General features: G+C 35.2%; 2 protein-coding genes across 4 annotated transcripts; one reads left to right on the plus strand and one right to left on the minus strand.

The window, feature by feature from the left end:
• Positions 1–8,274: 8,274 nt before the first annotated feature.
• LOC137743463 (uncharacterized) lies at positions 8,275–11,385 on the plus strand. Of its 2 annotated transcripts, none has more exons than XM_088680579.1 (9): positions 8,275–8,449; positions 8,547–8,656; positions 8,800–8,918; positions 9,024–9,121; positions 9,336–9,423; positions 9,517–9,657; positions 9,796–9,907; positions 10,115–10,245; positions 10,760–11,385. In XM_088680579.1, exons 1-9 carry the CDS (start codon positions 8,388–8,390, stop codon positions 10,802–10,804), a joined length of 906 nt encoding a protein of 301 aa, XP_088536705.1. In that variant the 5' UTR covers positions 8,275–8,387; the 3' UTR covers positions 10,805–11,385. The 2 variants fall into 2 exon arrangements, with proteins under 2 accessions (XP_088536705.1, XP_068339459.2); XM_068483358.2 differs by having other exon boundaries at positions 9,799–9,907.
• Positions 11,386–12,622: 1,237 nt separating this feature from the next.
• LOC137742289 (uncharacterized) lies at positions 12,623–19,174 on the minus strand. 2 transcript variants are annotated; one of them, XM_068482119.2, is made up of 14 exons: positions 18,951–19,174; positions 18,678–18,754; positions 18,195–18,395; positions 17,638–17,732; positions 16,308–16,498; positions 16,005–16,183; positions 15,226–15,567; positions 15,074–15,138; positions 14,840–14,888; positions 14,597–14,753; positions 13,732–13,816; positions 13,561–13,630; positions 13,307–13,447; positions 12,623–13,058 (listed from the first exon to the last, which is right to left on the minus strand). In XM_068482119.2, the coding sequence occupies exons 1-14, from the start codon at positions 19,045–19,047 to the stop codon at positions 12,735–12,737; spliced, it is 2,073 nt and encodes a 690-aa protein (XP_068338220.2). In that variant the 5' UTR covers positions 19,048–19,174; the 3' UTR covers positions 12,623–12,734. The 2 variants fall into 2 exon arrangements, with proteins under 2 accessions (XP_068338220.2, XP_068338219.2); XM_068482118.2 differs by having other exon boundaries at positions 18,195–18,419.
• Between the last annotated feature and the right edge of the window lie 3,631 nt (positions 19,175–22,805).

The raw sequence follows: 22,805 nt of genomic DNA on the forward strand, positions 1-22,805 counted from the left end.
TGAAAACAATAAAACACAAATCCACTGTAGCAAAACTAAACTTGGCTAATTTGTTTGTCCATGTTCGACTCCTAGCAGCGGAAAATACTTTTGGGTCTTTTTTTTTTTTTTCGTTTTTTATATCTGTTTCACTCACTAATCAAACATCAAGATATAAATAAATTTACCAAAGAAAATCGAACTCAAATGCGTTGTGGCAAAACTAATCACCCATAAATTTATAAATAACATTTTTGAAGAAAATAAAATACAAATTTGCTGTAGTAAAATGAAACTTGTCTAATTTGTTATCCGAGATTCGACTCCTGGTAGCTGAAAATACTTTTGGGGTTTTTTTTTGTATTTTCGATTTTTATATCTATTTCACTCAGAAATCGCCAATAAAGATATAAATGAATTTGCCGAAGCAAATCAAACTAAAATTCGCTATAGCAAAACTAGGCTTGGCTAATTTGTTCATCCAGGTTCGAAAATTGTTTTAAAACTTTTTTTTCTTTCCAATTTTGATATCTAGTCCACTCACTAATCACCCATAAAAGATATAAATAAAATTATTGATGAAAATAAAACACAAATCCGCTGTAGCAAAACTAAACTTGGCTAATTTGTTCATCCAGGTTCGACTCCTGGCAGCGGAAAATACTTTTGGGTTTTTTTTTTTGTATTTTTCATTTTTTATATCTGTTTCGCTCACTAATCACCCATCTTGCTATAAATAAAATTACTGAGAACAATAAAACACAAATCCACTGTAGGAAAACTAAACTTGGCTAATTTGTTTGTCCAGGTTCCACTCCCGGCAGCGGAAAATACTTTTGGGTTTTTTTTTTTTTTCGTTTGTTATATTTGTTTCACTCACCAATCACCCATCAACCTATAAATAAAATTACTGAAAACAATAAAACACAAATCCACTTTAGGAAAACTAAACTTGGCTAATTTGTTCGTCCAAGTTCGACTCTTTGCAGCGGAAAATACTTTTGGGTTTTTTTTTTTTTTTGTTTTTTATATCTGTTTCACTCACTAATCATACATCAAGATATAAATACATTTACCAAAGAAAATCGAACTTAAATGCGGTGTAGCAAAACTAATCTATGCTAATTTGTTCGTCCAGATTTGACTCCTGGCAGTGGGAAAGTACTTTTTGGTTTTTTTCTTCTTTTCAGTTTTAATATCTATTTCACTCACTAATCATCCATAAATATATAAATAAATTTACTGTAGAAAGCAGAACACAAATCTGCTGTAGCAAAGCTAATCTTGGCTAATATGTTCTTCCAGGTTCAACTCTTGGTAGCAGAAAATAGTTTTTGGTTTTCTTTTTCTTTTCGATTTTGATATCTATTCCACACACCAATCACTTATAAAAATATAAATATAATTGTAGGAGGAAACAACACGCATATACGTTGTAACAATCTATTATTGGCTAATTTGTTCAGCCAGGTTTGGTACCTAACATCGCAAATACTTTTTGGCCTTTTTTCTTTTCAATTTTGATATCAACTCACTCACTAATCACCAATAAAGTTATAAATAAACTTACTGAAGAAAATAGAACATAAATTTGTTGTAACAAAACTTAACTTGGCTAATTTGTTCTTCTAAATTCGACTCTTGGTAGTGGAAAATACTTTTTGCCTTTTTTTTTTTTCAATTTTGATATCTATTCACTTATTAATCACCCATAAATTTATAAATAACATTTTTGAAGAAAATAAAATACAAATTTTCTTTAGTAAAATGAAACTTGTCTAATTTGTTATCCTAGATTCGACTCCTGGTGGCTGAAAATACTTTTGGGGTCTTTTTTTGTATTTTCGATTTTTATATCTATTTCACTCAGAAATCGCCCATAAAGATACAAATGAATTTTCCAAAGCAAATCGAACTCAAATTCGGTATAGCAAAACTAAGCTTGGCTATTTTGTTCTTCCAGGTTCGAAAATCATTTTTAAACTTTTTTTTCTTTCCAATTTTGATATCAAGTCCACTCACTAATCACCCATAGAGATATAAATAAAATTATTGAAGAAAATAGAACACAAATCCGCTGTAGCAAAACTAAACTTGGCTAATTTGTTCATCCAAGTTCGACTCCTGGCAACGGAAAATACTTTTGGGTTATTTTTTTTGTATTTTTCATTTTTTATATCTGTTTCACTCACTAATCACCCATCAAGCTATAAATAAAATTACTGAAAACAATAAAACACGAATCCGTTGTTGCAAAACTAAACTTGGCTAATTTGTTAGTCCAGGTTCGACTCTCAGCAATGTAAAATACTTTTGGGTTTTTTTTTTTCCATTTGTTATATCTGTTTCACTCACTAATCACACATCAAGATATAAATAAATTTACCAAAGAAAATCGAACTCAAATGCACTATAGCAAAACTAATCACCAATAAATTTATAAATAACATTTTTGAAGAAAATAAAATACAAATTTGCTGTAGTAAAATGAAACTCTAATTTGTTATCCTAGATTCGACTCCTGGTAGCTGAAAATACTTTTGTGGTTTTTTTTTTGTATTTTTTATTTATATATGTATTTCACTCAGAAATCGCCCGTAAAGATATAAATGAATTTGCCGAAGCAAATCGAACTCAAATTCGTTAGAGCAAAACTAAGCTTGGCTAATTTGTTCTTCCAGGTTCGAAAATCGTTTTTAAACTTTTTTTTTCTTTCCAATTTTGACATCTAGTCCACTCACTAATCACCCATAAAGATATAAATAAAATTATTGAAGAAAATAGAACACAAATATGCTGTAGCAAAACTAAACTTGGCTAATTTGTTCATCCAGGTTCGACTCCTAGCAGCGGAAAATACTTTTGGGTTTTTTTTTTTTGTATTTTTCATTTTTTTATATCTATTTCGCTCACTAATCACCCATCAAGCTATAAATAAAATTACTGGAAACAATAAAACACAAATCCGCTGTAGGAAAACTAAACTTGGCTAATTTGTTTGTCCAGGTTCGACTCCTGGCAGGGGAAAATACTTTTGGGTTTTTTTTTTTTTTTCGTTTTTTATATCTGTTTCACTCACTAATCACACATCAAGATATAAATAAATTTTCCAAAGAAAATCGAACTCAAATGTGCTGTAACAAAACTAATCTATGCTAATTTGTTCGTCCAAATTTGACTCCTAGCAGCGCAAAAGTACTTTTTGGTTTTTTTCTTCTTTTTAATTTTAATATCTATTTCACTCACTAATCACCCATAAAGATATAAATAAATTTACTGTAGAAAGCAAAACACAAATCCGCTGTAGCAAAGCTAATCTTGGCTAATATGTTCTTCCAGGTTCAACTCTTGGTAGTAGAAAATGGTTTTTGGTTTTTTTTTCTTTTCGATTTTGATATCTATTCCACTCACCAATCACTTATAAAGATATAAATATAATTGTAGAAGGAAACAACACGCATATATGTTTTTACAATCTATTATTGGCTAATTTGTTCAACCAGGTTTGATACCTAACATCGCAAATACTTTTTAGCCTTTTTTATTTTCGATTTTGATATCAACTCACTCACTAATCACCAATAAAGTTGTAAATAAACTTACTGAGGAAAATGGAACATAAATTTGTTTTAGCAAAACTTAACTTGGCTAATTTGTTCTTCTAGATTCGACTCTTGGTATTGAAAAATACTTTTTGCCTTTTTTTTTTTTTTTCAGTTTTTATATCTATTCACTTATTAATCACCCATAAATATATAAATAACATATTTGAAGAAAATAAAATACAAATTCGCTGTTGTAAAACTAAACTTGTCTAATTTGTTATCCTAGATTTGACTCCTAGTAGTTGAAAATACTTTTGGGGTTTTTTTTGTATTTTCGATTTTTAGATCTATTTCACTCAGAAATCGCCCCTAAAGATATAAATGAATTTTCTGAAGCAAATCGAACTCAAATTCGCCATAGCAAAACTAAGCTTGGCTAATTTGTTCTTCCAGGTTCAAAAATCATTTTTAAACTTTTTTTTCTTTCCAATTTACTAGTCCACTCACTAATCACCCATAAAGATATAAATAAAATTATTGAAGAAAATAGAACACAAATCCGCTGTAGCAAAACTAAACTTGGCTAATTTGTTCATCCAGGTTCGACTCCTGGCAGCGGAAAATACTTTTGGGTTATTTTTTTTTGTATTTTTCATTTTTAATATCTGTGTCACTCACTAATCACTCATCAAGCTATAAACAAAATTATTGAAAACAATAAAACACATATCCGCTGTAGCAAAACTAAACTTGGCTAATTTGTTCGTCCAGGTTCGACTCCTGGCAGCGGAAAATACTTTTGGGTTTTTTTTTTTTCATTTTTTATATCTGTTTCACTCGCTAATCACACATCAAGATATAAATAAATTTACCGAAGAAAATCGAACTCAAATGCGATGTAGCAAAACTAATCTATGCTAATTTGTTCGTCCAGATTTGACTCCTGGCAGCGGAAAAGTACTTTTTGGTTTTTTTTCTTCTTTTCAATTTTAATATCTATTTCACTCACTAATCACCCATAAAGATATAAATAAATTTACTGTAGAAAGCAGAACACAAATCTGTTGTAGCAAAGCTAATCTTGGCTAATTTGTTCTTCCAGGTTAGTTGGTAATGATCCTAAGTATCATGGTAGATCCTGAATGACCCAAACGGTCATGCCTAAGCATGTAAACTTTTGAATCAATGAACTTCTGGTTCATGACAGTATGTGATTCAAATGTCTTTATGTATATATAATACAATCCACTCGTCAAACCACGCAACTTCTTCAATTTACGATTCTGGGTATCATTGGAGGTAATGCATAGATATTCCACATTTTCTGCACTTTTCGTTTCAATGTTGTATCCATTTAAGCGTATGTCTTTGAAACTCAACAAATTTTGAGTAGATCGAGTAGCGTACAACGCATTCTGTATGAACAATATTGTTCCATTTGGTAACATAATCTGGGCTTTCCTTGAGCCTTCAATTACATCTGATTGGCCTGATATTATTGTTACCCTTACTTTTGTAAGCATTAATCTTGAGAAATACTTTCGATCTCGAAGTATTGTATGCGTGGTTGCGCTATCTACAAGACAAAAATCTTCGCCATTACTCTTGTTTTGAGAATGACCATAGTGCTTATCCGTGCTTTCTGAGTAAGGGGATCCTAGTTAAAAGCAATTTATAACAGGAAATTTAAATGCCACTTTTATTGAATTTGAAATGCTAGTTTCAAACTACAAGTTCAGTACATCAAACATAAATGATTCAATCGGACCGATACACTTCATTCCCCCTTTCCACAATAAAGTCCGAGACATCTAGGTGGGTTGTGTTCAACTACCCTGATAAGTCGCACACTGGATCAGGTATATCTATTGGTTTAACATGGTCGAGAAAATTGGTCTCGACACCTTTCTCATTAATGGACGCTTGGTATAGATCCACCAGATATTTTGGGGTACGACAAGTACACGCCCAATTCCCATTGTCATCATACCTATGGCAAACTCCTTCAGAGTTTCTGGGAGCATTACTCATGTGAGCTTTGCCTTTGTGGTGATTCACATTTTTGAAGATCAGGCCTAAATTATACCTTGGAACCTGGTTGTGAAACTGGACACCATGATTCTTCCTTTCCCGTTCCACCGTCCTCGCATGTGGCTACGTCCTCGTTTATGATTATTACCACCAGAGGATGTGGCGTTCACTTCGAGGGAAGCAACATTAACTTCTGGGAATAGTGCAGATCCAGTAGGTCAGGACTGATGAATTTTCATCAGGAGCTCATTATTTTGTTCAACTACCAGGAACACAGATATTAGCTGGTTGTATTCAATGAAACCTAGCTCTCTATGCTGCTGCTGCAGGAGCACGTTTGAGGCATGAAAGGTGCTGAAAGTCTTTTCCAGCATATCCTCCTCAGTAATGGTTTCCCCATAAAGTTTCATCTAGGAACTAATTCTGAACATCGCATAATTGTACTCAGCCACTGACTTGAATTCCTAGATCATTAGGTAAGTCCACTCATAACGAGCTCTTGGAAGAATCATTGTTTTCTGGTGATTGTATCTGTTTCTCAATGCCTTCCAGAGAGCTAACGGATCTTCAACCGTTAGGTACTTGCTTTTTAGTCCTTCATCACGGTGGCGACGGATAAAGATCATGGCCTTCGCCCGATCTTGAGAAGATGCAATGTTCTCTTCCTTGATTGTTTCTCCAAGATTTCCTGCCTCCAAATGGATCTTGGTATCCACTACCCAGGTAAGGTCGTTATTCCCAGTAATGTCCAAGGCAACAAAATCAAATTTTGCCAAGTTCACCATTTTCTTTTCTGAAAGAAAACTGAGATGTGTAAGAACTTGCAATAATATGTATTATGGAGGTATGTAGTGTTTGAACTTCTGATTCTTACAAATTTTTCATTTTGATCTTCAGGCCAAAATGATAAGCACTCAAAACTTCAGGCTTGAGATTTTCAAGATGAATGAGGAGGGCGATTGTACCGCACAATTCTTATTGAAATAACATAATATAGGATGGGCGATTATTCCGCACCACTCAAATAACAGGAAAATTTAAATACGTAGAGCAGGGTGGGCGAGTATACCGCACCACCTAAAATTGCAATGAAATTAAATAGCAGGCAAATTTAAATACGCAGGGTAGGGTGGGTGATTATACCACTCCATCTAAAATTTGCAGTAAAATTAGATCTGCAGTCCAAAATAGGCGATGATACCGCACCATCTTAGATTGCAGTAAGATCAACATAAATAATCACTGGATTAGTAATCAATATCTACACCAAACAAGAAATTAAAGATATATGTAACCGTTAGGTTGAGAACTAGAAGCAGGCATGGAAATAGTTTTTCAGGAGGGTATATCCAGCAGGTAGAGGAATAAGATGAACAGTAAAATCCTTAGAGGAAACTCTTTTTTTTTTCTTTCAGCGAAGAGAAATGGGAAATGATTATAGAGTCGTGCTGATAACGTGTTATAAATAGTTAAAACTTAGAGAGATAACCTTTAGTGACACGAATGAAGCAGGTGTAAAATATCACGCTGTAACTATAACACAAAGGGATGACAAACAAAAGAGGGACGGATAGATACTGATGTTATGTATCTTTCCTTTTCTTTGTATTTTGATAGTACATGGAGCGCTCTATTTATAGAGCAACTCCAACACACATCTTTTGAAAATACGGTCTCCTTCATTTCCAAAGTCCACATTACTGTGTGGGTATTGAAAATCTATGTGGGCATTCATTAATTTGCCAAATATTTTCAACACTGCCAATGTTTTCAACACAAAACACATTATTATAATAAGAAGATTGAAGAGTGAGATAACAAGTCTCCAAATATAGTGAGTGAAGCAATGTCATAAATTTGATGAGTGAGTTTGTCAACTTTGTTGGAACAAATAAATTCTAAGTAACACTTCAAATTTAACAAAATAAACATTTGTAGACTCTTTTGAAAATGCTCTTAATGAATGAAAACTATAAGAGCATCTCCAAATGAAACATCAAATTTCAATTTAATGGTTGACTTGGCAATTTGACGTATTGTCAATATTTTCTTTCCACACGATATGCCAAAATGTATTGCTTCATTTATGTTTTTTCTAAACAAAAATAATAAAAGTTGAGTTGTTGTTGATTTAAAAATAATAAAATAATACTTAAATATGCTAGCATTTAGGGTAAGACAAGTGGGGAATGCCTTTGGAAATAACAAAAATCAAATTTGAAGGTAGCTTCAAATTTGACATCTCTTTGTCCATGTCATCTTAGTCTTCTTTTCTACGTCATCTTTGACATTTCAGTTGGAATAAATGATACGTCGTTGTTACTATTATATATCTATGTGACATTTTTTATATTTCCTTTGAAAATGGTCCAAGACTTCATTTCTTTAGGAAGAATAGGTTGCCTTCAACATACCTAGTTTTCCAATCCTTTTGTACCATGCGCACCTTTATACTAAAACTAGAGGTGTGAAAAAAAAAAAAAACCAATGAACCGGTCAAACCCGGACCAGCAATCGAACCGAACTGCTCGGTTCACGGTGTTCGATTTCAAAAATCTAGTTCAGACCAAACCGATCAATAGTTCGGCCTTGATTCCAGAAGCCCAACAGCCATTTACCCCACCATTCTGCTGGGCCCAACTCAAAACCCAAATGTTTTCCCTAATTCTCTAAGCCCAACAGCCCAAATACTAAACCCCATTTCTTCATTCAATCTCTCTTGCACTGTCAGGGACCTAAAACCCTAACCAGCTGAGCTCCCCCTTTTCCCCTTCCTTCCGTCCCCTCTGAGTCCCTGACCTCCTCCTCTGCAATCAACAAAATCGATTAAAGATGCAGCACGACGAGGTGATATGGCAGGTTATCCGGCACAAGCATTGCAGCTACATGTCAAAGTACGTGCCTTTTTCTTCCTTTTTTCTTCCCTTAAATTTTGAGCATTTTTACTTGCGTTTTTGTATTATTTCTTAATTTTTTCGTTTCTTTTGGCAGAATTGAAACTGGGATTTTCTGTAGAAACCCCTATAACGTTACCGGGATTTGTAACCGGAGCTCCTGCCCTCTCGCTAATAGTCGATACGCCACCATTCGCGACCATGACGGTACTTTTTTGGTTATTTTTTCAAGCAATTCTGATCGTTTTAGCCGATTTTCCAAATTTCTCGTTATGTTGATGTCAACAAATTCGCCCCTACGCTGGCGGAAATTTATAATTACTTGTATATGTTATGTTTGGTTCCTGCAGGAGTCTTCTATCTTTATATGAAAACTATCGAGAGAGCTCATATGCCGAACAAATTATGGGAAAGAGTGAAGTTGCCGCGGAATTATGAGAAAGCACTTGAAATCATTGACAAGCATCTGGTATTTGAAAACCCTGGACCCTCTTTTAACTGTTTATTACCTCACTTGTTTATGTTATTAGCTTTCTAGAAGCCGTTAATCACATTGACCTTTCTGAGTTGGCAGATGTATTGGCCTAAGTTTCTCGTGCACAAAACAAAGCAACGGCTAACTAAAATGACTCAGATGCGGATACGCATGAGGAAGCTTGCTTTGAAAACAAGGTTGGTATCTTCTAAATCTGTGTCGCTTTTCTTTTTATTTTATTTTTTATTTTTGTTCTGTGCGGTGAATGTTCACTCCTCTCGTAATTATTGTTCTTTAAAAAAATTGTCTGGAAAGTGGCTTCAGGTAACGGTTTCATTACTTTCCTAATGTCCATATCAAGGATGCTATGCTGAACTGTTGTATCGTGACAATTTATCGTGTTTTTATCAGGGAGAAAATAATGACAACACCAAGGAAACAGATAAAGAGAGAGGCTAGAAGAGAGGAAAAGGCTGAAAAAGCTGCACTGTTGGACCAGGTTATAACTTATGCTGCTGCCATACGCTATAAATGCACCAGAGTTATCGGTTATGCATCCTAGATCTCATAAAGATTTACTATTCTTTTGCAGAGCATTGAAAAAGAACTATTAGAACGCCTTAACAAAAATGTTTATGGTGATATATACAACTATCCATTTAAACAATACCAAAAAGTTCTTGATGGGGCAGAGGTGGAGACTGCAAGAGAAGAAGAGGAGGAGGAGGAGGAGGTATTCTTGTACAATCTTATCATTTCCCTGTTTTTGCAAGTATCTCAATTAGCTGTATAGAAATCTAAAATATTTAATTTTAGGTTTATTTGAAATTACATTTTCTCACAATGTAAATACTTTTGTGGTTGGAATAAGCAGGAACCTGAGATTGAATATGTTGAAGGCTATGATGAACTTGAAGAGGAAGATGATATTGAAGATTTTGCTGGTCTTGCAATGGACAATCCACATGCAGATGACGATAATGGTATAGCCATATTCTAGTATCTTAACATACGAAATGGGTGCATACATACTGTAGTATTATTTCATAAGTCTAGTATTCATACTCTATGTTTGTACTCTGTCGTGATTTTAAAGGAAAAAAAGTTCACCAGGCATTGTTCTAACTTCTAACTGGTGAAGAAAAGTTTGTGTGTATCAAATGGACTTAAGAACGGATCTTAATGTGCAGTTGGAATTGATGAAGAGGCAGAAGTAGTTGCTCGCAAGAGAGGGCGAAAGGAATCTGCCTTTACTTCTAGAAAGTTTGAGAAGGATGAACCTGCTGTCAAATCGAAGAAAAAGCCGAGGGTGCTTGTTGAGGTAATTCTAGTTACATTGTAAATTCCTGCAGTCTCACTACATTGTTAATTATGCTCTAATATAACCTTAATCATTTCAGTGATTATGAGATCAGAAAATGGGTGATTATATATTTAATAGCTTATAAGCCACTATTTTGAAGAGGTGCAAATTTACTGGAGCTCTGCAGTTGGTTTCAGTATAGTCGTGTCACTCATTAGTTGAAATTATTGATAATATCACTTGAAGTAAAACTAGTAGCACTGTCACCTAAGACCGTTAAACAAAGCCTATTTCCTATTATGGGGATAGACTAAATGATCCCAGGTTGGATTTAGATCTTTTCGTATGTTAAAACTAAGGTTTATCAGTAATTCGTCAGTAGAGCAGCGCCCTTCGTACAAATAATAGCTTTTTTTGTTAAATGGGAAAGTCACTATAAATAACTTGCTATGTCCCCTGTATCCACGTCTGTTGTGATGACTGATGTGCACGACTCTTTCTCCCAATATGAATCTATTCCTTATTTTATCAGGTGGAACATGAAGATACTGGTGCTAGGCAAAAAACAGTCCAGTGAGGGCCACTGCTTATTTCATCATTTGACCTGTAAAAGACATGGTTGCAATGCTCTTCTGCTTGTTCGGTCGGTTGTCGGTTCTTCACGAAGCTTGCGGCGCAAAGAAGAAACTTTCTAAAGGAGACCAAGTTTCAAAGATTTTGATAGCTCAGCATGTGCTATTCACACCTTTTTTTTACTTTCCGCACGCCCTTGTTAATTTTGTTCATTCATCTTCTTCAATTCATTTGATCCGATGTCCGGAAATTGAAAAGGGTGTGTGAGAGGTAAAAATAGGGGTGTGCATACTGCATAGCACCACCGTTTTGATTATCGTAGAAAGACAATTTGTTGTTTTTGTTAATACAAAAAACCAAGGTACCCAGATTATTGTTATGGTTTACGTTGCCTGACGAATCTATAAATCTCAGAGATTGTACTGCCAGTTTTGTGTCTCATGTCTTTTGAGTGAGGATCTGGTTAGAGTTTGGAGGCAGCTTTTTTGTTTGTACTTCGTTCTTCTGGGTTGTGAACGTCTTCCGTAACGAAGCAAGACAATTTTTTTTTTATTCCAAAGGATATCCCGGCTTTTTGGTAGGCAATTTACTTTTCTTATGTGTTTGGATTTTGTCTTGTTTATGAATTATTTTACTCTATTTGGATTGCTTTCTTGTGATTCCTTCCGAACATTCTCGTTATTTATTTTGCGACAATGCTCTTAAAAATGTAACGGGGTTGTAGTTAAAGTGGTTAAAAGTGTGTACGCTAAACGAAACTGCGGACAAATTAAACGGTTGAATACATATCATCAAAACAAAGGAAATTAGAAGCCCTCTTCGGCCAAATGAATCACTTATTCTTATTAATTTAGGTTGTCAACTTGTCATCGGCAGCAGACAGCAAGCGGCGCTCTTGGAAAAACCGGCTTTTGTCCAACCACTCGACAATGCAACCCCCATGGTAAAGATGCGAGCATGGCATAAGAAATGCTTCCGGACCAACCTAATCTCCACAACGCAAATCGAACACGCTGCGGATACACCATCCACTCTCGTCTTCTCCTGCTTCTCAATCGACCACTTGCAGTCACAAACTTAGGGCCATCTGTGTCCAAGCCCCAAAACCAGACCAAATCCGGCCACCATATATGTTAACAAATACAAGTACACGTATTTGCCTCAGGTTTCGGCATACGTTAAGGGACGTGCTAAGAGTACGTCCCGTAACAAAATTGGTCGTTACTATTTGGTTTTGGGTGAGTGCTTATCTTATTCTAATTGGATTTGTCGCTAAATTGATTAATATCCCTATGCTGTTGTGCCTATTGGCTAAGAGGGGATGTACTCCCCTATGAATTTGAGTTTGAACATCCTTTCTGCAACTTAGATTAGTTTAAAATAGTATACTGCATGCTTGTATAAAAAAGAAACTGAATAGAAAAGATCATCCTTATTGATGTTGCCAAATTAACCATTGTTCCAGTGATTTTTTTCAATTAAGACTGTATTTACTTAGAGTACAAGTTATTCATTTCCTCTTAATTTACTATAAATAAAAGCGCTAGTATATAAAGAATCACACCTTCTCTCTTCCTCAAATAAAATAGGCTACAATATAACGTTGTTTGATGGGATAAAAAGCAAGAGTTCTGTTGGACATTACCAATTTCAAGATAAAAATAAACGAAAAAACAGGACAAAAGATGACCATGTAGAACAAAATAAGAACAAGACTAATGCATTTGTTATCTTTCCATTCATCAAGAAAGAAATTCAATTTTTTCAATTCAAGCCAATAAAATCATTTAAATTGTGGATAATGGTAACCCCCATCACCTCGTTTTGCTCAAAACAATTTACAATTACCAGCAAAATTAAGCCTGTTTTTAACAAAAAAAAAAAAAAAAAAAAAAAAAGAGAGAAAAAGAAAACAAAGGAACAAAATATAATATTTAAACAACTGTCCAATCATTTTCAACTGTATTCGAAGGTTTTTCAACAGGAGATGTATTTTCCGGCTTGGGAGGCTTTTTGGAAAATAATGATGACTTGTTGTCGAAGAAACTCGAAAACGGTTGGCTACCGGGGCTTGTTGAGTTTTTCGGGTCCTTTGATGCAGTTTTTCTCAACTGCTTGTCTTTGCCACCAAAGTTGAGGGTAAGCCTCCTAAACCGCCGTTTTGGTTCGCCAGAAGGGGTTGTCGATTCGTCTGGCTGATTCATTGCTCTTAATGCTTCCTCTGGATTGAGTAACATAGTCTCCACTGTTTCATATACCTGTACCAAGCGTTGTCCAAGTAAATATCAAACTCAAATTCGGGTATCAACAAATTCATTGCCTGATAATATTCCACGAACAAAGTTTACTAATTAACTTTCTATATTTTGAAGGATCCATTCTACGAGTGAATGACACCTTCGACAGATATCTCTGATCGGGCATCCATGACTACCTTAATCACAGAAGTTTGACATAAAATTGTAGCAATCAACCTTTTGGTTTGGCAAATATGGATCCATCTTACCTGGCAAAGCTCTTCAACCTTCTCAGTCCAGGTGCTGCTTTGACAAGAGGAAACAACATATTCCTTGCATTCATAAAACAGCTTCGAAAAATCACTGCTCGTGGACAGTTTAGCCTCAGCAATTACAAATCCTAAACCAAGCTGAATGTTGCAGAACGGGCATTATTAGAACAGTACAAGAGCAGTGGTAATGTACCACCTATTAGGTGATATTAAAAACAACCAAGCATGAGAAACACAAAAAATGATCTTACCAAAGAAACAAACAGCTGCTGAAAAAGCTCGGAAGGTGATATGTCCTCTAAACCATCCAGGATACCTTCCCTACAGGATTAACGCAATGCTATTAATGTGATGTTAGACAGAAGTATTTGCTAAAATAAAAAACAGAAGTGATAAATTGAACATTAGTTCTTCCTACTTACACTGCTAAATCCTCATCAAAGAGGGGTGCTTGTTTAACTGCTGGAACTGGTTTGGATGTATCCCAAAACTCACGCCACAAATTGCCTAACATCAAAGCATAACCCTATGAAATTCCATATCAGATTTAAATATATGGTGGTAGTTGCAACTTCTAGATGCCTAAATAAGCACCCATTTTCTAGAACGAATGCTATACAACATTGCTATACACAATACATCAGCTATTTTATTTCAATGGTTGGTCCTAAAAAAAATAAAAAAAGGGCAACCCCAAGCAAACAAGGCTCCCTGCTTTGTAAGGGTGGGGGAAAGTCTATCTTACGCAGCCTTACCCTTGCTTTGCAAAGAGGCTGTTTCCATGACTCGAACTTGTGAACTTATATTTCATTACTATTGAAAAAAAAAAAAAAAAAAAAAAACTCATTGGAACTTACTACAAGAATGATCTTATATTCACAAAAGCCCAGGTTATGATAGTTGGATTACTGTTTGTTAAAACATGCAAAAAACCCTTTTTAATGCGTAGAGCAACTCAAGTCACCCATGCGATTGCAATAAAGCACAGAGCGCCCAAGCTCATTGTCCAATTATACATCTAATTTTCACTAGAGCATATTATATATCCCATCTATTGCAATACTATGATAGATTGGTCACCTAAGCAATTTCCCCATATATACTAAGAGCAAGAGTTTTAACAGTAAAATACCTGACAGACAAGGTGCACTAACTAAAGTATTATTTTAAGCAAAGTAATTTTCTGTTTTATGCATTCTATATCCTCTTATAACTGTTAACTTGGATATACATAGCTGTCATGTGACATAAACTATATAGAAATGGAAAGACAGGAAGAGGTGGCACCTTCTTTTTGCATTCGGCTACTGAGATAGCCCCGTGTGGACAATACGTCAATACCAACAAAAGAGTCATTTTCCTCATCACTTGGCTCAGTCTCTGTCCAGTCAGGAGGGGAGTGCCATCTCACAAAGTCTTCCAAAATACAACCAGGATTTGCAGCCTACATATGATAATTAGCAGAACTTAGTTAACCAGAGAAGTCAACACAGCATTCAATGCATCTATAAGACTTTCATTAGTGTTGACCTTGAAAGCCTGCATGTCAGAGAGGAGTTGAGAACATCCAGCACCAACACTGACCATAAAAGATAAGGCAAATTGTCAAAAAAAATATCAAGATTAATAAGAATAAAAATATGCATGTTCACTGTGATGTATATGTATATGTTCAGAGAACTAGGAAAAATAGACTCGCTTTAAGCAAAATACGAATGTTCCTTGAAATTCAAAAAATGACTAAGAATTAACTCAAATACAGACCTTCCTGTTCGAAGCACAAACTCCTCATTTTCTTTGATAAGATCTTCAGTAAGCAAAGGTCCTTCCTACATGTAATAATGCTATATGATATGTCTCATTTTATGGATGCAAGTTAAAATAGTAGTCCTTGAAGGACAGCTATTAAAACATACCTGGGTCACAGGGGAGTACACAGGTTCACCAGTTTCCAACATTGTTAGGTCGCCGGATGGGCTACTAGCACCTAGTCGGAGGACAAGTTCCCCAGTGCTTAATCTAGCATACAAAATAGGGCCTGCAGGATTGTCTTTGGAAAGAGCGGATTCTTCTGTATGTAGACTAGCTTCCCTTATTACAAGGTCTAATTTTTCAGTGGCGATATCATGATGCCTTTTCCTAGAAACACAACAGTTCATCACTTGCAACCGCTGGTACAAAAGACAGGAATTCAGATCTGGAATCTCATCCAAGGGGATGCTAGGCACATATTGTTCTTCAGACCAAAGTCTTCTCAGCTGCATGGGAAGGAAATTCAAATCAACAAAACAATGATGATAAAACAGTGTTTTATTTATATTTAGAGCAAGTATAGCATAACAAAGCCATAAACTTTAAGAGGATGGAAAACTTTCTGGCTAGAATTCTACTCAGCAAAATAATATTGTACCTGATACTGAACCCAGTTTCTTCTTTTTCAATTTAAGATAATAAGTTTATACTCAAGATCACAAAATATTTTGCTCAAAAAAAAAAAAAAAAAAAAAGATCACAAAATACACAAGCCTAGACACAAACACTTATTCGAAGAGACACGTACTTCCAGAAAATATATAACGTGTTATGATTGCAATACAGGAAGCAAGAAGCGTGAGATCATATTTCTCTTTTTCTTTTCACTTTAAGTCATTGGAAAAATCTCAAAGAACTCATATTTCTTGTATACAGAACTTACTTCAACAACAACTCTGCACCAAAACAGAGTCATTTTCTTGAGGGTTCTGAAGCTCCCAATGACTTCAGCTAACTTAACAACAAGGCTTTCAGGAGGAGCACCATGAATATCTCTAGGCAAAGATGCTGGGGTAACTGCCTCTGAACCAGAATCAATCTTCCATCTCAGAAAATTCCCCTCTGCGAATATCTTGCAAATATTACAACAGAGGTGAAAGATCGTAACACGATAATTAAAAAAAAAATTAGGAATAAGAAAATACCAACAGGAACTGTCATGAGGCCACCTAACGTATGAATCTACCTGCATCAAATAGAGACCGAATCAACGCTAGGACCTTCTCGTTATTAACAAAATCAGATGGCTTTTCATCCTTTTCACGAAGCATTAATGACTTCACTGCAGATAGACTCAGACCCGCTCTCTCCCTGACAGGTGAGGAACTCCCTGATGACGCCAAAAAATCTTTCAATGACTTGGACTTCTTTCCAGCCCTGGATTAAGTTTCCAAAATATTTAGGGCAGAAAGTTAGGATATCATGTACAAACTGAAAACCTATATTGATAGTGTTTTAAAAAACTAGTTTCAAGACTCGCCTAGGTGGTTGTTGGGGCAAGGCTATGAAGAAAATGCCTAAGCCCATAACGTGTGGGCTCAAACTAGCCTTAACGCCTAGGCTATCATCTCAAGCGCCTAGGTGCCCTGGGGATTTGAATTTTGTTATAAAAATAAAATAAAAAATAAAAAATAAACCCAAACCCAAACTACGTCATTTTGGGCAGGGTCTTTATAAAACTCATACTAATTTTATGTTTCTAACTTAGTTTCTATTAGTTTATTATGACTTTATTATATGAATTAGAGAAATAATAATAATAGTCAAATATTTGATTGTTTGGCGTGCTTGCTTGATTGTTTTACCAAGTATTATACTACATACATACATACATACATATATATATATACACACATAATATATATATATATATTAAGTACTATAATAATTTGAGGCACCGTGAGGCTTGAGGCTGTCACCTAGACGAGGCTATCCATGAAATGCATTGGCTTTGCCTTCGCCTTTTAAACATATTTGATATGTAGGACCATTCTAAAACTAAGTGCATATCTTGTGCCACATTGATTACATTTTATAGCAAGAGACTTTCACGTTATAGAAAAGAACATTCACATCCCATGATAAACTAATATTTGTTTAACATAGGCCCCTTAAGGAAGAGGATCCCCCTTTATACAAGAAATGGGGACTAATTCCAAGGGTCACTCCACATTCTTTTACAACGATTCCAACCGTCTACTATTTAAATCTTCATTCAATTTTCCTTGCAAAAAATCAGCTCGGTCTGAAACTTTTTACCCATTTGATTCTCATGATGAAATTTCAACATTTCTTAGAACATCATGCTCATCCATTTCTTTGAGCACAACCGATTTGGCTAATATTTTGCAAGGGTGATCTTTGAAATTTTAAAAAAGACAGTTCGGATCATTAAATTTTAATGTGGAGTGGGGCCCACAAGTAGTCCCCATATCTTACAAGAAAATTCAGATCCCTTTCCTTAAGATACCTGTTGTTTAACATATAAACATATTCACAATGTTGAATAGACTTACTCAACAGCTATAGCCAATTGTCTCATAACAGATAACGGAGGAATCAGAATGTTGTCTGAGACTAAGCTTTCAACTGATGGAATCATCTCTGCCCCCTTGTGAAATATCAAATCCCAATTTATCATCAAAGAAAAAACAATAAATTGAAACAAAAGGGCTAATAAATCAGTAAATGTAGTTATCAATCACAAACTTCCAGGATAGGCATCGCATAAATTGGATGACAATCGTGTTTTTTTTCCTGGTTATCTATCAGCATAGTACAATTGAAAGGTGCTTTTCCATCGTTATCGGTTACATTAGTTACTCAGTGTGTATCACTACATTTTCTCAATATGTACAGTAACAAACACCTGATTTAAAACTTCAGTTGCCTTTCCTAAGACAAGAACAAAACCAGTCCGCCAGGTCCAGGGGAAAAGTCGAATAGTTTACCTTTTAATTCGGAAATATTATGTGATTATGTATTGATGATATAAAAATAAACCAAAATACTAGAAAACAAACCATTATAATGTGTGGAGACGGAAATAAAAGGTATAACGAAGCAAACTTACCTTTGCTTCAGTATCGTTTTTCATGTTCAGCAAATACATATTTTCATCATAAAACGGGACTGCCATGGAAGAATACTCAGCCTTCTCAGTATCTTCACCTCCTTTCTTCCCTAGTCCAATGTTCCTAAATCTATCCTGCCAATCTTGCTTTGTCCCTATGTTCGGTGGTCTCCACCCAAGATGCTTCGATTCTTTCGAGCCCTGTATTATTTCATTCCCAAGCAACTGAAATCAAACAAACCTATCAAATCGTAAATAATCAAAAAACTTTTACTCAATTAAGCCGGATTTAACAATGTAGCTTCTTTTCTGTATTTTCTCAGCAACCAAACAGAAAATGATCCAAAACTGCTCCTAATTCCTAAACCAAACACCGAAAAGAGAAATCCTACAAAACTTAAAGCGATGGATCCTACATTTCCAATCCAAAACAATTAATTCAAAGCAAATTTGAAATTCCAAAAAAAATTACAACAAACTGACCTTGGACTCTCCCTCCTCCCTCGGCGATTCGTAACCTGCGTAATCGATCGAATTCCTCGGCGATTCCTTGTCAGAATCTTCACCGATTCAACACCAAATTACCAAAAAAATTAAACAACATTTATAATCCGAAAATAAGAAATCAAATCCCGAAAAACAAAAACAAAAACAAAAATAGCATTTGGGAAGAGTCAAATGGAAGTCCGGGGCAGTAAAAAATAGTAAACGGAGAAAATTACGGTTTTAGTGAATGAGATTAAAAATAAGATTGACCTCGATCGGGCTTTAAGTCAGAGAGAACTCGCTCCGCTTTAGCCGCCGCGGAATGGAAGGCGGTCCTCGCTTTGGATACAAAGGAGGGCGGCTCCATATCCTGCGCCGGGGGTGCGCAGGTTAAGCACTCACTGTGACTACTATTGCTGCACCAAGGGAGGAGTACAAGTCTGTAGCTGTCGAGAGATGTGGGGAAGAAAATGGCATTTGTGTACAGAGTGAGACTTTATCAAACTCGGATGGTATTTATATTTTTTGGGTTTTGAAATTTTTTTATTTTTCTTAAGATTTTATATTTATTATTTTTTAAATGAGATACGAAATTTGGCGAGAAAATCATTATGGATATTTTACCCGACGTTTTCTAAGCGGTTTGCCGAAAGGAATAGGGCCTCCAACCGAAGCATTCAAGGGATTAGAAGGTCAAAAATAGCACAAAAATCATCTTCAACCAAGGGGTGGTCAAGGGGTTCGTGGGTCCTACGGAATTTGAAAAGGCCAAAGGGCCATCCAACCAGCTTGGAGCTGGCCAAAAATTATAGCATTTATATTTTGTCAGGTATAACTAACAAGAATACATTTATATATCTTCTTGTCGGTTATATCCGACAGGAATGCTTAAACAAAAATTTAAGTCCAACGGCTAGCTGACACCGATTACCGTTGGATTCAAATTTTGGGCTTTTTTTTTTTTAATTCTTAAAAAATCTAATTTTTTCCTTATAAATACCTAAACCATTTATTCATCATTCCTCACAAAATTTTCACCATTCCCACGCCATATCAATTCTCATATTTTGTAGTTTTAAATTTAATTTGTAGTTTTTAAATTTAATTTATTGCTTTTAAATTTAAGTTATAGTTTTTAAATATAAGTTGTAGTTTTTAAATTTAAGTTGTTATTTTTAAATTTAAGTTGTTGTAGTTTTTAAATTTAAATAATAAATTATATTTGGCCCTCTGTTGAAGACGGTTTTTTGTAACAGGGCTAAAATGAGCCTTATGGCCATTTAGCCCTCGATTGGAGATGGAGGCAAATATGGTCATTTACTGTTCATTAAAATATTAATATATTGGAAGGCCAGAGGGTTAAAATGTAACATCTCACATCGCCCAAGAGAGTGGATCTTGTAAGCATTATATGTATATTCTCATCTCTATCTAGTACGAGATCTTTTGGAAGCTCACTAGCTTCGGGTTCCGTAGGAACTCCGAAGTTAAGCAAGAAATGGGTCAGAGCATTCCCAGGATGAGTGATCCACTAGGAAGTTCTCGTGTGAGTTCCCAAAAACAAAATCGTGAGGGCGTGGTTGGGGCCCATAGCAGACAATATCGTGCTATGGTGGAGTCGAGCCCGGGATGTGGTGGGGGCCCGAGCGGGGATGTGACATAAAACGAGTCATCTGGCCAGCCTCTCGGTTGGAGATGGCCTAACACGAGGTGGACTTAGTTTTCACATGTTGTGTTTTGTTCAATAATACTAGCATATGGGCACACACAAAGTGTGTGAGAAAATTTTTTATTTTTGTTTTTTGAAATAGAAGGAGAAAAGAAGAGAGTGATAGAGAATGTGAGAGTGGGATTTTTTTTAAAAAAAAATTAGAGATATGTTAGGATTACATATAGATGAGGTTTTGAAAGAAAAAAAAAAGAGCAAATTTTGGTTGTGTGAAATTACATTTCAACCCCATATTTCTTATTCATATTTTTTTTAATTAGAGGGTTAAATTGGTAATTTCATAGGATTTTGGTTGACAATGAGTGTTTTATTAATTAGTAGAGATATTGTAATTTATAAAAAAAAAATAGATAAAATTGTAGCAATACTTCTTCAATTTTAATCTAATTGGAGCAATGATACTTCAATTAAAAATTTATAATCATTGGTCTCTTAACTCAACAAAATGTGCAGCTATTGTCTTTTTCGTCAACTCCGTCAGAATTTCTTCAAAATGGCTGATGTTGAAGGACCATTGCTACAATTTTGACAACAAAAAAATAGGATCATTGCTACAATTTGGTTAAATTTGAAAGACCGTTTCTCCAATTAGGTTAAAGTTGGGGAGCTATTACTACAATTTTTTTCATTTCTTTTCCATAGTTGCCCCTTGATTCAACCTCATTTGCGTGGCACGTGACTTATTTTGACAGAAGATTTAACGGAATTGACGGAAAAGATTATAGTTGCATGTTTTGATGAGTTAATGAACAAATAGTCAAGGATTTTTTTTTTTTTTTTTTTTTTAACAAACGATATTATCTAAACTAAGGGTCTGTCGCTTACAATTGCTCTAATTGAGTTAAAGTTGAGGGACCATTGCTACAATTTTCTTATTTTTTTTATTGAATAACAATGTATTGTCATGTAATGATAAACTCGTTTATGTAACTTAGTATCTGGTCAACCTGGTCAGTGTTTTCTCTTTTGTCTATGGAATATACGTTATGTGACTCTACTAAAGACGCAACTTTGAGTGTTTAAAAATGTGTTTCATTAATGTCTATATAGCATTGTAGTAATCATATATATTTTTTTTTTGGGAGCTCTTTTAGTACACATGATTTAATTTAATTGAAATGGAGAACTCTCGATGTCACATCCCAGCCCGGGCCCCCACCATATCCCGGGCTCAACTCCACCGTAGTACGATATTGTCGCTTTGGGCCCCGACCATGCCCTTACGGTTTTGTTTCTAGGAACTCACGAGCAAACTCCAAATGCACGCCCCAATTTTTGGATCGGGGTGTGTCACTGGAATTTAAAGGTATATTGAATGTGGAAATGAAATGAGTGGGGTTTTTTATTTGGAAGTGTGACATCCCACATCGCCCAGGGGAGTGATCCTTAAATGTATATTCCCATCCCTACCTAGTGAAGGAAAAATTTTGTCCTAACTAAGAACATGCATGAACATTTGAATACATAGGCATACTAATAACACTTTAAAGTAGGCATGCATTCAAAAACAATTCATAAAACCCATGACTTTCAAAGCCTAGTATATGGTGAACCATAAGACTCTTTGACAATATTAAAGAGAATAAGAATTTAGAGATTCTTTACCCTTGAAGCTCATCCTTGATTGCACAAGGGATTCACCCAAGTGGAGGGCCTTCAAGTCACCTCCTTGCTCCTTGGATCTTCCTTGTGTTTTCCTCCCTTTTAGTGCTCCTTTTTCTTCTTTGAGGATTTGAGGATTTGTTCTCCAAAACACCAAAAGTTTGGTGTCTCTAAGTCTCCACACCAAAGATGTTGTGTGAAGATGAAATGGATGACTTAGGGAAGAAAGATTGCTAGATGTTCTTCCCCTAAGGTGGCCGGCCTCTATGTAGAAAATGAGAGAATAGGTTTCACCCAAATTCAATTAGAAAACCCTTAGGATGAAATGGTTATAAAGATGTCTTTATACCACCTCACAATGGAGTGGCAAACTTGCAATTAAGCCAAGTTCACTACCCTCCACCCTTATGGCCGGCCATATGTTGTTATTGGGCTTAATTGCCCATTTTGTTTTAGTTGTCATACAACTTAAACATAATGGGCCTTGTGAACCAAAACGTTTTTGCGCCCCGAAGCCCAAAACTAACTTAAACGCCTAATACGAACGTTTCGTATAATTAATTAACTATTTAATTAATCTTGACCATTCTTCAATTAAACCATTTAATTGCTTATCCATTTCATATAATTTCTTCACTTATATCCTTACTCGGTGTACGATCCTTTAGGTTCCAATTAGCGAGGTAGTGGGCGATGTTACTCTTAACTATCGATTGTGAATTGAAACCACATTTCAATTCTCCCTTAAAATTAGTGTTTGCTAATCTTTAGGGCTTCCACAAACCATGGGTGAC

The sequence above is a fragment of the Pyrus communis genome, chromosome 11, assembly GCF_041283825.1.
Source record: "Pyrus communis isolate YQ-2024b chromosome 11, ASM4128382v1, whole genome shotgun sequence".
NCBI classification, from domain to species: Eukaryota; Viridiplantae; Streptophyta; class Magnoliopsida; order Rosales; family Rosaceae; genus Pyrus; species Pyrus communis.

What these genes read in the sequence shown, in the direction of transcription:
- LOC137743463 (XM_088680579.1), top strand. Translation starts at nt 8,388, where the DNA reads ATGCAGCACGACGAGGTGATATGGCAGGTTATCCGGCACAAGCATTGC. An exon ending in AAATCATTGACAAGCATCTG is followed by an intron (nt 8,919 to 9,023) that starts GTATTTGAAAAC and finishes CTGAGTTGGCAG; the next exon opens with ATGTATTGGCCTAAGTTTCT. An exon ending in AAGCTTGCTTTGAAAACAAG is followed by an intron (nt 9,122 to 9,335) that starts GTTGGTATCTTC and finishes TGTTTTTATCAG; the next exon opens with GGAGAAAATAATGACAACAC.
- LOC137742289 (XM_068482118.2), bottom strand. Translation starts at nt 19,047, where the DNA reads ATGGAGCCGCCCTCCTTTGTATCCAAAGCGAGGACCGCCTTCCATTCC. An exon ending in CTGACATGCAGGCTTTCAAG is followed by an intron (nt 14,754 to 14,839) that starts GTCAACACTAAT and finishes TATCATATGTAG; the next exon opens with GCTGCAAATCCTGGTTGTAT. An exon ending in TAGCCGAATGCAAAAAGAAG is followed by an intron (nt 13,817 to 14,596) that starts GTGCCACCTCTT and finishes CTTTGATGTTAG; the next exon opens with GCAATTTGTGGCGTGAGTTT.